Source organism: Cyrtonyx montezumae, unplaced genomic scaffold (genome assembly GCF_038088225.1).
Source record: "Cyrtonyx montezumae isolate F1298 unplaced genomic scaffold, pur_monq_1.0 scaffold_46, whole genome shotgun sequence".
NCBI classification, from domain to species: domain Eukaryota; kingdom Metazoa; phylum Chordata; class Aves; order Galliformes; family Odontophoridae; genus Cyrtonyx; species Cyrtonyx montezumae.
In genome coordinates this window covers 752,563-763,999 of record NW_027072052.1, presented here as the reverse complement: position 1 = coordinate 763,999, position 11,437 = coordinate 752,563, and the positions used below count along the sequence as shown (strand labels likewise).

The 11,437-nt window shown below is 50.9% G+C and overlaps 1 protein-coding gene across 1 annotated transcript; it reads left to right on the top strand.

The window, feature by feature from the left end:
* The first annotated feature begins 1,821 nt into the window (after positions 1-1,821).
* LOC136055702 (ciliary microtubule associated protein 1A-like) lies at positions 1,822-4,423 on the top strand. The gene is given in 7 exon segments (XM_065747570.1): positions 1,822-1,945; positions 2,516-2,716; positions 3,074-3,175; positions 3,534-3,655; positions 3,821-3,899; positions 3,902-3,945; positions 4,230-4,423. Coding segments are annotated over 7 exon segments (738 nt in total). The 5' UTR covers positions 1,822-1,839; the 3' UTR covers positions 4,314-4,423.
* Positions 4,424-11,437: the final 7,014 nt, after the last annotated feature.

Here is an 11,437-nt window from a genome sequence, read left to right as displayed (position 1 = left end):
GGAACACTGAGACAAGGGTTCTCAGGAGTCCTGCTCTGGAAATAACCCTGTCCCAAGAGAGTCCTGCTCTGAAAATAGCCCTGTCCCAGTGAGTTGCTTTTCCCTCTTGGCTTGAATAAAATTTCCTGAATGATGAAAGGCCACACTGGTAGTAACAGCAGAGCTTCCAAGACAAAGATCTTGGTGATTTTCAGGGGCTGGCTGACACTCTGCAGGAGGAGGAGCAGCATGCAGAGCAGAGTGAGCCAGCTCCCACCAGGTACCTGAGAAAAGGAGGCAAGTTTCCTTTCTGCAGCAGTCACAGCAGAGCACATGAGGATTTTGGCGAGATCAGCAAAGACACCAGTATGTGAGCAAACCTGATGTGGTGGTTTTCTAACTCCCCCAGTAATCCACCAGCATTCCTTTAAGGAACCGCTGCTTATTTCTGCTGGATTAGGGCTGAAAGGTCACAGTAAAGAAGATGAGTTTGAGATTGATGCAGGGAGCAGCCCGTGTAAGCACACTAATCCTGTGCCTTCATTGTTCTTACAGCCCACCTTAAACTGTGATCAACATCTGTGTTTATGGAGTGGGGGACGGCTTTGGGATGCACTTCTTCTCAAGGCACAGCACAAACAAGCCCTTGGAGCTGGCTGTGTTACAGCTCTACATTGGTGAGAAGCCTATTTGTGAAAGAGTCCATCTGTACTGTCCAATGGGATGCTTGAAAAGTGTGGGAGTGAAAATGCTCCTTTACACCCTGTGTTTGCAAAGGTCTCAACTTGGGCATAGGAAGGCCCTTCTTGAATTTCCCTTATGCTGCATAGTGGCGTCAAGGAGAATCTGTCTGTGTTGATCTTTATGGATTTATGTCTGCATACATGCAAAATAAGAGCAGGTATTTCATAGCAACGCTCACATAGAGGGGTTTCTTGTAAATAAATCAGGTTACAGGCTCTCTCGTTGGAGATTATTCCTTGATTTAAGAAACTTAACAGGCAGCCCCTTGCCATTTGGTGTATGGAAGTACATCAGTACCTATTGGAAGTGCCGTGAGATCCTATGAGAAATGCCAGCAGGGTGGAAAAAAATCAGTTGTTGTCAGGTTTTCCATTGTTTTTGTAATCAAACCAGGTTGGCTGCCCTACTACAGACACTTCCATTCTTAGATGATTTTGAGAACAAGAAAGGGCTTATCTGTACGAGGAGCCCAGGCAGGGCACCCTGCAGAGCTGTGCCCCGTGGAACAGATCCCAGATGTGCCCACTGTATGCATCTCTTCTGCTCAGCGCTCTGGGGATGGAGGGGATGGCACGGACTGCCAGGGCCATGCCCCAAGGCTGCATTCATAGGGTTTGCTTATTTTTTTCTTATCAACATTTCTGTTTAATTGCTTTTTTTTGTTCTTCCCAATAATTTATGGAGGACTGTTTTATGATTTCTCATCAAGTTTTTTTCCTTTTTCCAGAAATTTTTCAGAAATGCGTCACTTTTTATCTCAAAAATTTTCAGAGTCATCCCTTATTTCAGGAAGTTTCTTCACGAGTTTTTCATTTTTTTGCTCAGATTGCTTTATTTCACAAGTTTGATGACTATGTCACGGATTGTAAGGAGAAATTGCTGCCGGCCCTTCTGGCTCAGGAGCTGCAAGCCACGTGGCGGACAGCTGGCAGCTGAGCAAAGGAGAGACTCGTCTCCTGCCTGCCCCTCTGGGCTGCAAGGCGTGGGGGGCAGGAAGCAAAGCTCACCTGTGGCCTCTGTCAGGGCAGCCCATCAGTAACTCCTCTGCTCTTGCCTTTAGGCTTTGGAGGCATCTCTGCTCTTGCCTTTAGGCTTTGGAGGCATCTCTGCGCCAGCATGGACGGAGCCTGGGTGGGGACGTGGAGACCTCATCGCCCACGCGGCCTCATCTCGGCCCAGTTCCCCAGCCCCGGGCCCCAGTACTGCATCCCGGGGACAACAGGTACAGCGACCGTTCCCAGGGCATGGGGCGCGCTGGGGCCGTCATGGGGCAGAGCAGCTCCCGAGCCTTTCCCCTTTCTGTCACAGCCTCCCGGCTCTCTGGCGCAGCAGCGAGCCAGGCCTGGCCAAGGAAGGCCGATCCCGCCGGCGCTGCCCTGTGTGACCCAGGGAAAGAGGGGCCCGCTTCTGCCCAGCACAGGCTCAGCTTTGCAGCTGTACAGAGGCGTTACGGGGTCTTGCAGAACAGCTGACCCTTAGGGGGCTCTCACTGTGGAGTGCCTGCACGGGTGGTGCGGGAAATCCTTTGGAAACTGCTGGGTACAGGCAGCGTGCTGGCCAAAGCTCCACTGTCTTTTTCTGGTGACTTTGCAAGGCACTCACATGGCTGCTTGCAATAAGGGACGTACTCTGCTGTGCTCCGAGGTCCTGTGCAGCTTTCCTGCTTTGCTCTTGGAGGAAGAAGTCACGCGGGAAGGGAAACTGGGGGCCGGGCACTTAACTGCCCCTGTTCCAAAGCAGCTAGAAACATGCAGCCACACTGAGGTGTGCTCTCTTCTGCTTTTCCTCCTAGGTTACGTGGGCCACAGCCCCACCAAAGCCCGCGCCCCCACGTACAGCTTTAGAGGGTTTAAACTGCCTGCAGTGGAGAGCTGCAGGCCAGGTCGCTGCTACTTTGTGGAGCCTGCCATCACCAGGAAGGGGAAGTATGTGGCTCCGGGCACCCACCTCCAGGGACGACCCAGGACAAAGACTGCCATCACCCCCGGACCAAGTGAGTACCACTTGTGCAGCACATTTGCCGTGGGTCAGCTCATGCTGTGATGGAGATGTAGGTCTTTTGTGAGAGAACACAAAATGCTCTGAGCAGTGATAGAGAAGGACAAGTGCCCAGGACCATGGGCCAAGGGAACGAGGACCCCAAGTCCTGAAAGAACTAAGGAGCAGGGGGCTGACAGGAGGGGCAGCAAGGCAGGACACAGTGGCGGGGCACAGAAAAGCGTTCCCAGGTGCTGCCTGGGTCCCGCAGCATTTCTGCAGCTCTTCAGAAGAGCTTCTCCTCGGGAAATTGTCTCTGCAGCTGTGGAAGGGGACCAGGAATTCACTTTCTTGCTCTTCTCCTCTGCTCCAGGTGACTATTGCATCGAGGCAGCCAGCAGGCACGTCTTCAAGTGCCCTCCGGTGTAGTCCGTGGCCTTCTGGCGGGAGCCCATCTGGACAGACCGCACTCCAGGTACGCTGACCAGAGACAAAGGCAGACCCTTTGGGCTGAGCATCCTCCAGGGACAGCTGGGCTGCTGCTCAGCACCAGCAGTGTCCACCTACTGCACAGCCTGCGTGGCAGGAGGCGGTGCTGGGGCCGCAAGCTTTCTTGGAGGAACAGCTCCTCTCGGCCCGCCTCAGCGCCGGCTGCTCGGGATTGGAGCTGCTGGCACTCGCCCGGTGCCAGAGTCGAGGGAGGGACTGGCAGAGGGGCCAGACCTCTGTCCTGCTCCCAGCAGCGGGCTGGGCAGGCTGCCCCTCTCTGCTGCTTCCGTCTCCTCCAGCCCAGCCCCTCACGCACTCACTCTCTGCTGCTGCTCCTCTTGCAGGTCCTGACACCTACATGTTGCCCAGGGTGATGGGGCCCAACACAGCCTACACATCGGCCAGCCCTTGCTACTCCTTGACAGGAAGGAGCCAGCACGGTCACTTTGATGAAGACCTTGCCAAGGTGAGCTCTGCTGCTCCTCTTTTCCATGTTAGCGTTGGAACCTGGGCCGCTCTCCCTGTGCCACAGGGGCTTCCAAGCCTGCTGCGCCTTTGCCTGACGCAGGCTTGCAGGGAGAAAGAGCCTTGGGTGTGATGCCAGCCCTGTGCGGCCATGACTCTCTTGCAGACTCCGGGTCCTCCGGCGCTCCCCAGAGTTGCTGTGGATGCCTACAGAACCAGGGCTCCCGCGTACACCATGGAACGGCCAATGCTGCGAAGCCCGGGCCGGTAGACTACAGCATGGGCCAGGGGGTAAGGCAGCTGCTCAGCTCTCCCCCTCTGTTTCACAAGCACAGCCTTCACGCCTCTCCCCCTTCCCCTGAGGCTTCCTCCAGCCCAAGAGCTGCTGCCTGCAAGGACCCAGTGCCGAGACAGCAGGCCTGCTCCCTGCCACCGTCCCACTTCCGAGCAGAGGAAGGGACAGCAGCTTCCCGCTCCCTTTCCCTTCAGTGGGATGCACTGGGACAGCGGGCTGCCAGGGCAGCAGAGAAGAGAAGGACCCTTGCTGATCTGCCTTTCCTTTTTCCTCCTTCCAGGTGATGCTGATCAAGCCCCAGGCACCTGTGTGCACTTTTGGAATCCAGCATTCCATCTACACAACCCCTCTCATTGCTGAATAAAGCAGCAATTTCTGAAAGGCCTTGTTTGCTTGCCTGGAAGGGAAGGGGACGCAAAGACACACAAATCAACTGCTGCTTTCAGTCTGATTCCGTTTCTGTGTATTGAGTTTGGCTTTTGCCTCTTGGACATTAGTGACAGTAGAACATCATTAAAAAAAAATTAAAAAATTAATTACCTATATGTATGCTTTCTTGTTATTCCTTTTTCCTATCTGCTGCATACAGGAACACGCCACGGCTTCATGAAGCCTTTCAAACATCAGTGAGTTGGAAAGCACTGATGCTTGCTTTATCAGTAATCTGTGTTACTGATGTTGGCCATGTGCTGAAGTAAATCATAAGAGAGCAAACAGCAAAGGGCAGCCGGCCTTGGGCAGTGCTGTCAGAAACATGGGGAGGGGAGGGAGGATGTTTAGAGTAGCCTTTCTCTTGCTGTGCTGCAGAAAACGGAGACTGCACTGTAGTAACTGAGGCACCTTCTGTTCCCTACATGTACCTCAGCAAGTGTGAGCTGGAAGGCTGTTGTATTGCACGGTGTTATCAACAAACCTCCCCTCTTCTGTTTAGTGAATCTTGAATGCCCAACATGTGGTCTCCTGTTTGTGTTTGGCCAGCACACGCTTCATTGTGCGCCCACCCATTCACAGCATCATCTTCTGTAGAAGCTGAGACAGACTGTGCTCCCATTCCCATCCGCTGGGGCTGGATGAAGGGGGAGAAGTGGAACTGAAAGGAAAGAAGAGGAACCAGAGATGCGTAACAAATCCTTTACGTGAGGTGACCACTAAGATCTTTCTCAGAAAGACAGCTAAAAGATCTTGATAAGTGAAGCCTGTGAAAGGTGAGCACGTGATGGAGGGGCGAGGGGCACGGCAGGTGTTTCCCAGCCTTGGGGGCAAGCCCTGGGCTGTGGAGGTGGCTCTGCTGGCTGCCTGGCTGAGAACCTGGCCCTGTCTGGCACTTTGTTTTTATAAATGTTGTGTCTAAATTGACAACTTGAAGTGCAGCAGGAAGAGGCTCTCCTGGAATATATTGCTCCTGATGAGACTGTCTGTCCTTCAGGGTGACCGCTGATTTGCAGGAGGGGAGACTTTGGTTTTTGCATGTGTGCCTTTTGTGGACCCGTTGTGTTGCTCTGGTTATCACTTCCAGGAGCCTCCTGCCCCAGGACATTAAGCCAGAGGCTAAAAACCCAAATCTCATCCCCAAAACACGCCCCCAAATCTTTCCCTAGGTATCAGGAGTCGGACACCTGAACAGAGTTGACTAGAAGAACAAAGCCTAATTCTCGTGAGTGGGCCCAAAAGCTGGCAGTGAGAAGTGGTTGGACAGTGCCACCTGGTGGGAGCACGCAGGGATAACCCACTCCACATTCATTCCTGCTCCCCCAGTTTGTTCCTTTCCTTCTCTCTCCTTTTTTTTCTCGTGTCCCTGACGTGGGCTCTGTGAAACGTGCGAGGCCAAACCAAACGCAATAACCCTCAGTCATTACAGGTGTCCCCCCCAGAGAGGACCTGCTGAAAGTCCTCCTGATTACTTTTGCTATTAATTGCCAATGAGCCATATGCCTGCTGTGTCAGAATCCCCATGGCCGCTGCCATCTGTCTGCCCACACCGTCTGTGCTGAGCTATTTCTGCTGCCCTGTTGTGCTGGGTGAGAAGGACAGAGGCCTGAAGATGCCCAGGCCGCTTTGTTGTTCGCTACGCAGCGGTCAGGGCCGCTCTGTGACAGGCAGACGAGCAGCAGTAGGGGTACTGGCACATGAGCACAAAGTCACCTTGTCCTTTGGCTTTAGAGATCCCTGCTGTGGCCCTGAACTGGCTTTCCAGGTTTTTCTTTTTACTGTTAATTACTGAGGCAGAGGCACAAGCACACATGTACCCAGGAATAGTTTTTAACCTGGCTTGATTAATGCTGTCACGTTGTACATCTGAGTGTGAGCTCAGTGGGACTGTTGCTTTTGCTTAATACATGACACCTCAGTCTGGATTGCTGCATTACAGTACAAATAAAAAACAGAAACAAAACCACATCTGCATCATAAAAAGTGAGAATATGAGAATTCTAAATATTTACAGAGGAGGGCAGTGGGGAAACCACAAAAAATATTTACATAAAAATACATGAGCTTCTCGGCATATACATTTCACACCAGTACACACACACACACACAAAAAAAAAAAAAAAGACACTATGTAAATTAGAATGAAGTGAACTCCAAAGGTAACCCACGACTTTCTGGGACATTTCTATCATGTGGCTCACGGAAAGAAAAGCCAACACAACCCTGTCCTCCCTCCACCCCCCGCAACCCCACAGACCGAGCGAGGCCAGACTGCACACAAAGGTATTCTGCTGTACGGTTGCTTACACCATGCCTTCAGTATTGGGTTTCTGTAGCACCAGGTTTTGGGAAGATTCGCAAGCCTAAGCCACTGTAACAAAGGAAACTGAAACAATTTCTCATCTGTGTTTCCTACGACCCAACACATGGCTTCAGTCAGTGCCCTGGCCACGCAGTGCGGGATGGCAGAGTCCTTTCTGGGGTTAAAGAGGAACCGTGTGATTTTGGCTTGGCTTTGGTTTTGTGTAGCTATTTACTGCACAGTCCTTACTGACCCCCTTGAAATGATGAGTGCAAAATGAGGATCTCTGGGAAGACGCAGGCACAAAGTTGTGGGTGTTCTGTCTCTTCTGCATAAAGATTTCACCTGATAAGTCTCTTAAAAGATCAGAAATGACTTTATAGGAGCTAGGTCCTCGTTCCTCAGAGGTCTCCTGCGGGTCACTCGCTGCTCCTGAGTGGAGCTGGAAATCCAGAGCTGGAGTAGGCTACTGAGCCCTGACTCTTGCATTGCACGAGGGAGAACTCAGCTGAAAACTTAGGAAGTGGTGATTTAAGATATAGACAGCTTGGGGCAAGTTTAGGTGTATTACTTATGATCATAGCTGCTCCTGGTTAGGCAATAAATCACATAATCTGAGCAGAATTGGCCTTGCAATTGATTGCTCTTTACTTGCCTTGCCATCCCCTGGCTCTCTCTCCCATTTCTCTGCTAGGATGCTGAGAACTGCGCTGCCAACTTAACCTTCCTGGTACTCCTGCTGTAACCCCTCTCACTGTGATGCACAATGCACTTTTTTTTCATATCAGTTATGATTTTTGGAAGGACATCTGGACTGACTTACTGTGAATCCATTAATGGGCATGGAAGAACTTTCTAAGGACCATCAGCTTAACCACAGTGCAAGAGCAGAACTGCATAGTTGGCTATATGGCTTTGCGTGAGGTGGATGTGGGGATGACTGCTGAATCCTAGTAGTTCACCAAAACCAAAAGGTGCTCATCTGTACTTCTGTCTGGGAAAAGCTGGGACTTAACCTCACGGTCCAGCACTGTGTTAGGCTGTTCTCTGGCAGTGTGCAGCCCTGGAGCATGCACTGGTGTGGCTGGGCAAGGCTGAGATGCTGGGGGAAGTTTTCTGCTGTGTGCCTTGCTTTCAATAGAGACATTCCTGTCCTGAGGGAAGGCCATTTGTAGCACCCATCTTGGTAAAATAAATAATTTCAGTTTCCCGGAGGCAGTATGATTGTGAGCATGAGAGCTTGAGGATCTGGGCGATTTCACAGAAGAAGTGGTCCAAAGCATTGCCCTGCTACAGTGCTATAGGAAATGTATTGGCAGTGTACAGCAGAGCATAGAGAACTCCAGTGCCCCAGGCAGCTGCTGCCATGGTGGCACAAGCTCTGCTGCCCTGGAGGGTCCTGTAGTGCAGGGGCTTGCAGATGGCAACAAAGCAGTCATAGGCCATGACTGTGTGACGGCTGTGCTGATGAGGCCGTTGTCCAGGAGGGCAGCCAGGGAGATGCCCAGGAAGAGCCAGAAGTGCAGGAGCTGCAGCTGCTGCGTGTCTGCCAATGCCAGCAGGAGGAACTCGCTGATGGAGCTGCTGTTGGGCATTTGGCACTTCTGGGTATCAGGACCTGTGGGCATGAGGACCTGTCCAAGGAGTATGAAAGTTAGAGACAGGTCTTTCCAAGGGGGAAATGTTCATTGAGGTCAGTGATGTAAACTACAGTTCATGACATTGAGTTTGCCATGAAGGCCTCTGCCTTTCTTCTCTCAAGGAAACAACCACGTCCCTGTGAGGAATGTGTTGGTACTGTGGTCACAGATTTTCTTTTAGAATTTGTCAGTTGAAATCACTTCTAATGCAAAAGTAATTGTAGGCATCTGTACAACTGACACAAGAAATGTGTGGGTTGAAAACCAAAGTGTTAGGGATGCTTTTTCTCCTATGGTTTCATCCTACTCATGATGCCCAAAGGGTGTTCAGTGAAGTCAGAAATCCTGAGCACTTCTGCTGTACCCAGTGTGAATGGCTCAGTGTGAAATCACACTCAGTGTGATTGAGACCTGAGAGGCAAAGAGATTCACTGCTGCTTAGTGCAGGATAAGGGGAGCTCATGGGCTTGTTTCCAGTTGCTGTGAAATAGCACAGATTGGAGATGGAAGGCAAGTGCATTCACAAGTTGCCTTCCAAAGAAGCCAGACCCTGCTGAGAGAAGAGGAACCGACTGCTCATCACACAACGCCCACCCTTTCTCAAGGGACGTGAGCAAGACCTCATCACTGCGCTTCTTAAAATAGACACCTAACATCCATTTCACCAACCCCACAGCATTTCCATGCATATAGCATCACTCTGCTTCTTCCCTCGACTTTGTTCTTCAGGCCATGGGAAAGATTTGCATCCTGAAGGTCAGATCACAGCTCCGAAGGGCCTTAGGGAGATGCATCCTAAAAATGACCTCTCATTAAGGGAAAGCCAACTCTTTTCCAGCTTCACAGACTGCATTGCCCACATCTGCAGGTACTGCAGAGGGTGACGGACACAAGCCTGAGTAGATGTTCCTATGCTCTGAAGGAGCTCTGGCTGCAGAGGATCTAAATGCTGTGAGGGCAAAAGCATTTCTGGGTGGGGGCTTGTTCAGAAGAAGGTGTCCACGTTAAAGGCAGTTGTATGTTTTCTTCTGGGAAATTCTTCCTCTCAAAAGATTAAGCTATTATTTTTCTCTCATTCCCTGATCATATCTCTCTTGCCTGCAGACTTTTCACCTGGAAAGTGTTTCCTCATCTTTTTCCTGTCTGAACCTACAGACACCAGCTCAGATGCAATGCATTCCTATTTGTTGATCAGAACCCATCCTGTTAGCAGGCACTGTGTAGGTGCATGCTCATGTTTGCAAGTGAGAAAGGGAACATAAGAGAATCTCAATTGGTTCAGCAAGGAAAATACATGCTCATAAGAACAAGAGAGACTGAAAGCATTTTAGGACTCTCAGCTGTGTGCTCAAACATGATATGTGATGTTCTGATTCTCACTTTACATCTTTACACTCCCCTAGAAGCAGAAAATAGGAAACACAGCAGAAAATCCCAGTATTGGTCTTCCTTGTGGAAATTCCCCTTTGGTGCAGAGTAGCTGTGAGCTCTTTGCCCCTGGGCAGCTTCCTGGGCAGGCTGAGTGCTGAGCCTGGCAGGCAGCAGAGTCCCTACCCCGGCACGCAGCCCCTTGGGGCACAGCATTGACCCTGCTCTGCACGACAGCCCTGGGCACCCGGCTGCACAGCCTGCAGCCGTCCTGGGACAAGTGTGGCTGGGCAAGGCTGGGATGCTGGGGGAAGTTTTCTGCTGTGTGCCTTGCTTTCATTAGAGACATTCTTCTCCTGAGGGAAGGCCATTTGTAGCACCCATCTTGGTATATGGATGTGCAATTCTAGGAGCTGGTTTGGAAGGTGCTGATAAATTTTGTTCCCAAGGGGGTGCTCAGCACATGGTACAGCACGGGGAGCTGGAGATGGCAGGCTCGGGTGCTGAGAGCACTGTGAGGAACAGGAGTTGTCCAGGGATGGCACTTGGTATCTACAGGGAGACAGTGGCTTTGCACAGGAAAATCCAGAGGCGTTTACAATTGGTGGGAGCTGCCCCCTCGTATCAGAAGGATAGTCCTGATTAGATAAGGCCAAAGTGGAAGTTAGGAGGGGTGCTGGGGGCAGGAGAGGGGAGTTGAGGCTTTATGGAGAGAGAGAGAGAGAGAGAGAGAGAGAGAGAGAGAGAGAGAGAGAGAGAGAGAGAGAGAGGTTTGACCTACAGCTCTCATTACCTGAACACCTGGTAATTTCTGGTAAATTGGCTCACAGGGGTTTTTTTTTTTTTTTTTTTTTTTTTTAACTCTTTTTTCTGACTGCCAGACTTCTGTCTGGAACATGTAACAACTCTTCTAGACAGAAGCTTAAAACAACAGCTTTGTACAATAACATAGGACCATAAAGTGCTGTTACTGAAACAGCCCCAGACAAGGCTACAAGACTAAAAGAAGCTGAAGACAGGTCAGCTACTAGAAGCAGATCTTATTTATGATTCAAAGTAGCCATGAAACTTCTGTTTAAATAAAAAAAAACCCACCACATCTGATGTAAGCACCTTTAACTTCCACAGCTGTGTCCTAAGTGCAGGGCCTCCAGCTTTTTGATAATACATCAGAGATTCCAAAGGAGTAGAGAAGTTCTTTAGCCACTCAGAACGGGAATAGCCTTGCTATTTATCAGTGAGCATTTATAAAGCGAGCTGTGTCCTGCAGCCTTCAGCTTAAGGTCAGTAGGAGCACTAGCTGCTCCAAAAGCTGCAGGACCTGGCCTGGGGCAGATAGCTGGCAGTGCAGCTCACTCAGACAAGCAGCCCTCAGGGCTGTGCTCTGATGCTGCAGCAGGGAAGCCCTCAGCTGGAGCAGAGGTTATTCCCTGTTGAAGAAACTTACAGTCTGCAGCCTGACATGCAATAGTATGTCCCAGATTTAGTGAACCCTCCAGGAAAAGTGGCTTCATTGCCTGCAGTGAGAGACTTACCTTGCCAAGGGCTGTGAGAATTGTTCCTGTGGTGAGCTCTCAGCCTGCTTATGTGCCACACAGCCTGAAAGCTCTCTTCCTTCTCTTCTCTCCCCTTCACAGGCAGTTCAAGTCCCTAGCCCTGCTGTGTGCTGCACGAGTGCTGCTCCTGGGCACAGCTGTCTCTCTTCAGCACTGCCCACTCATAGAAGCTCCATGTGTCCCAGGTGCCCCA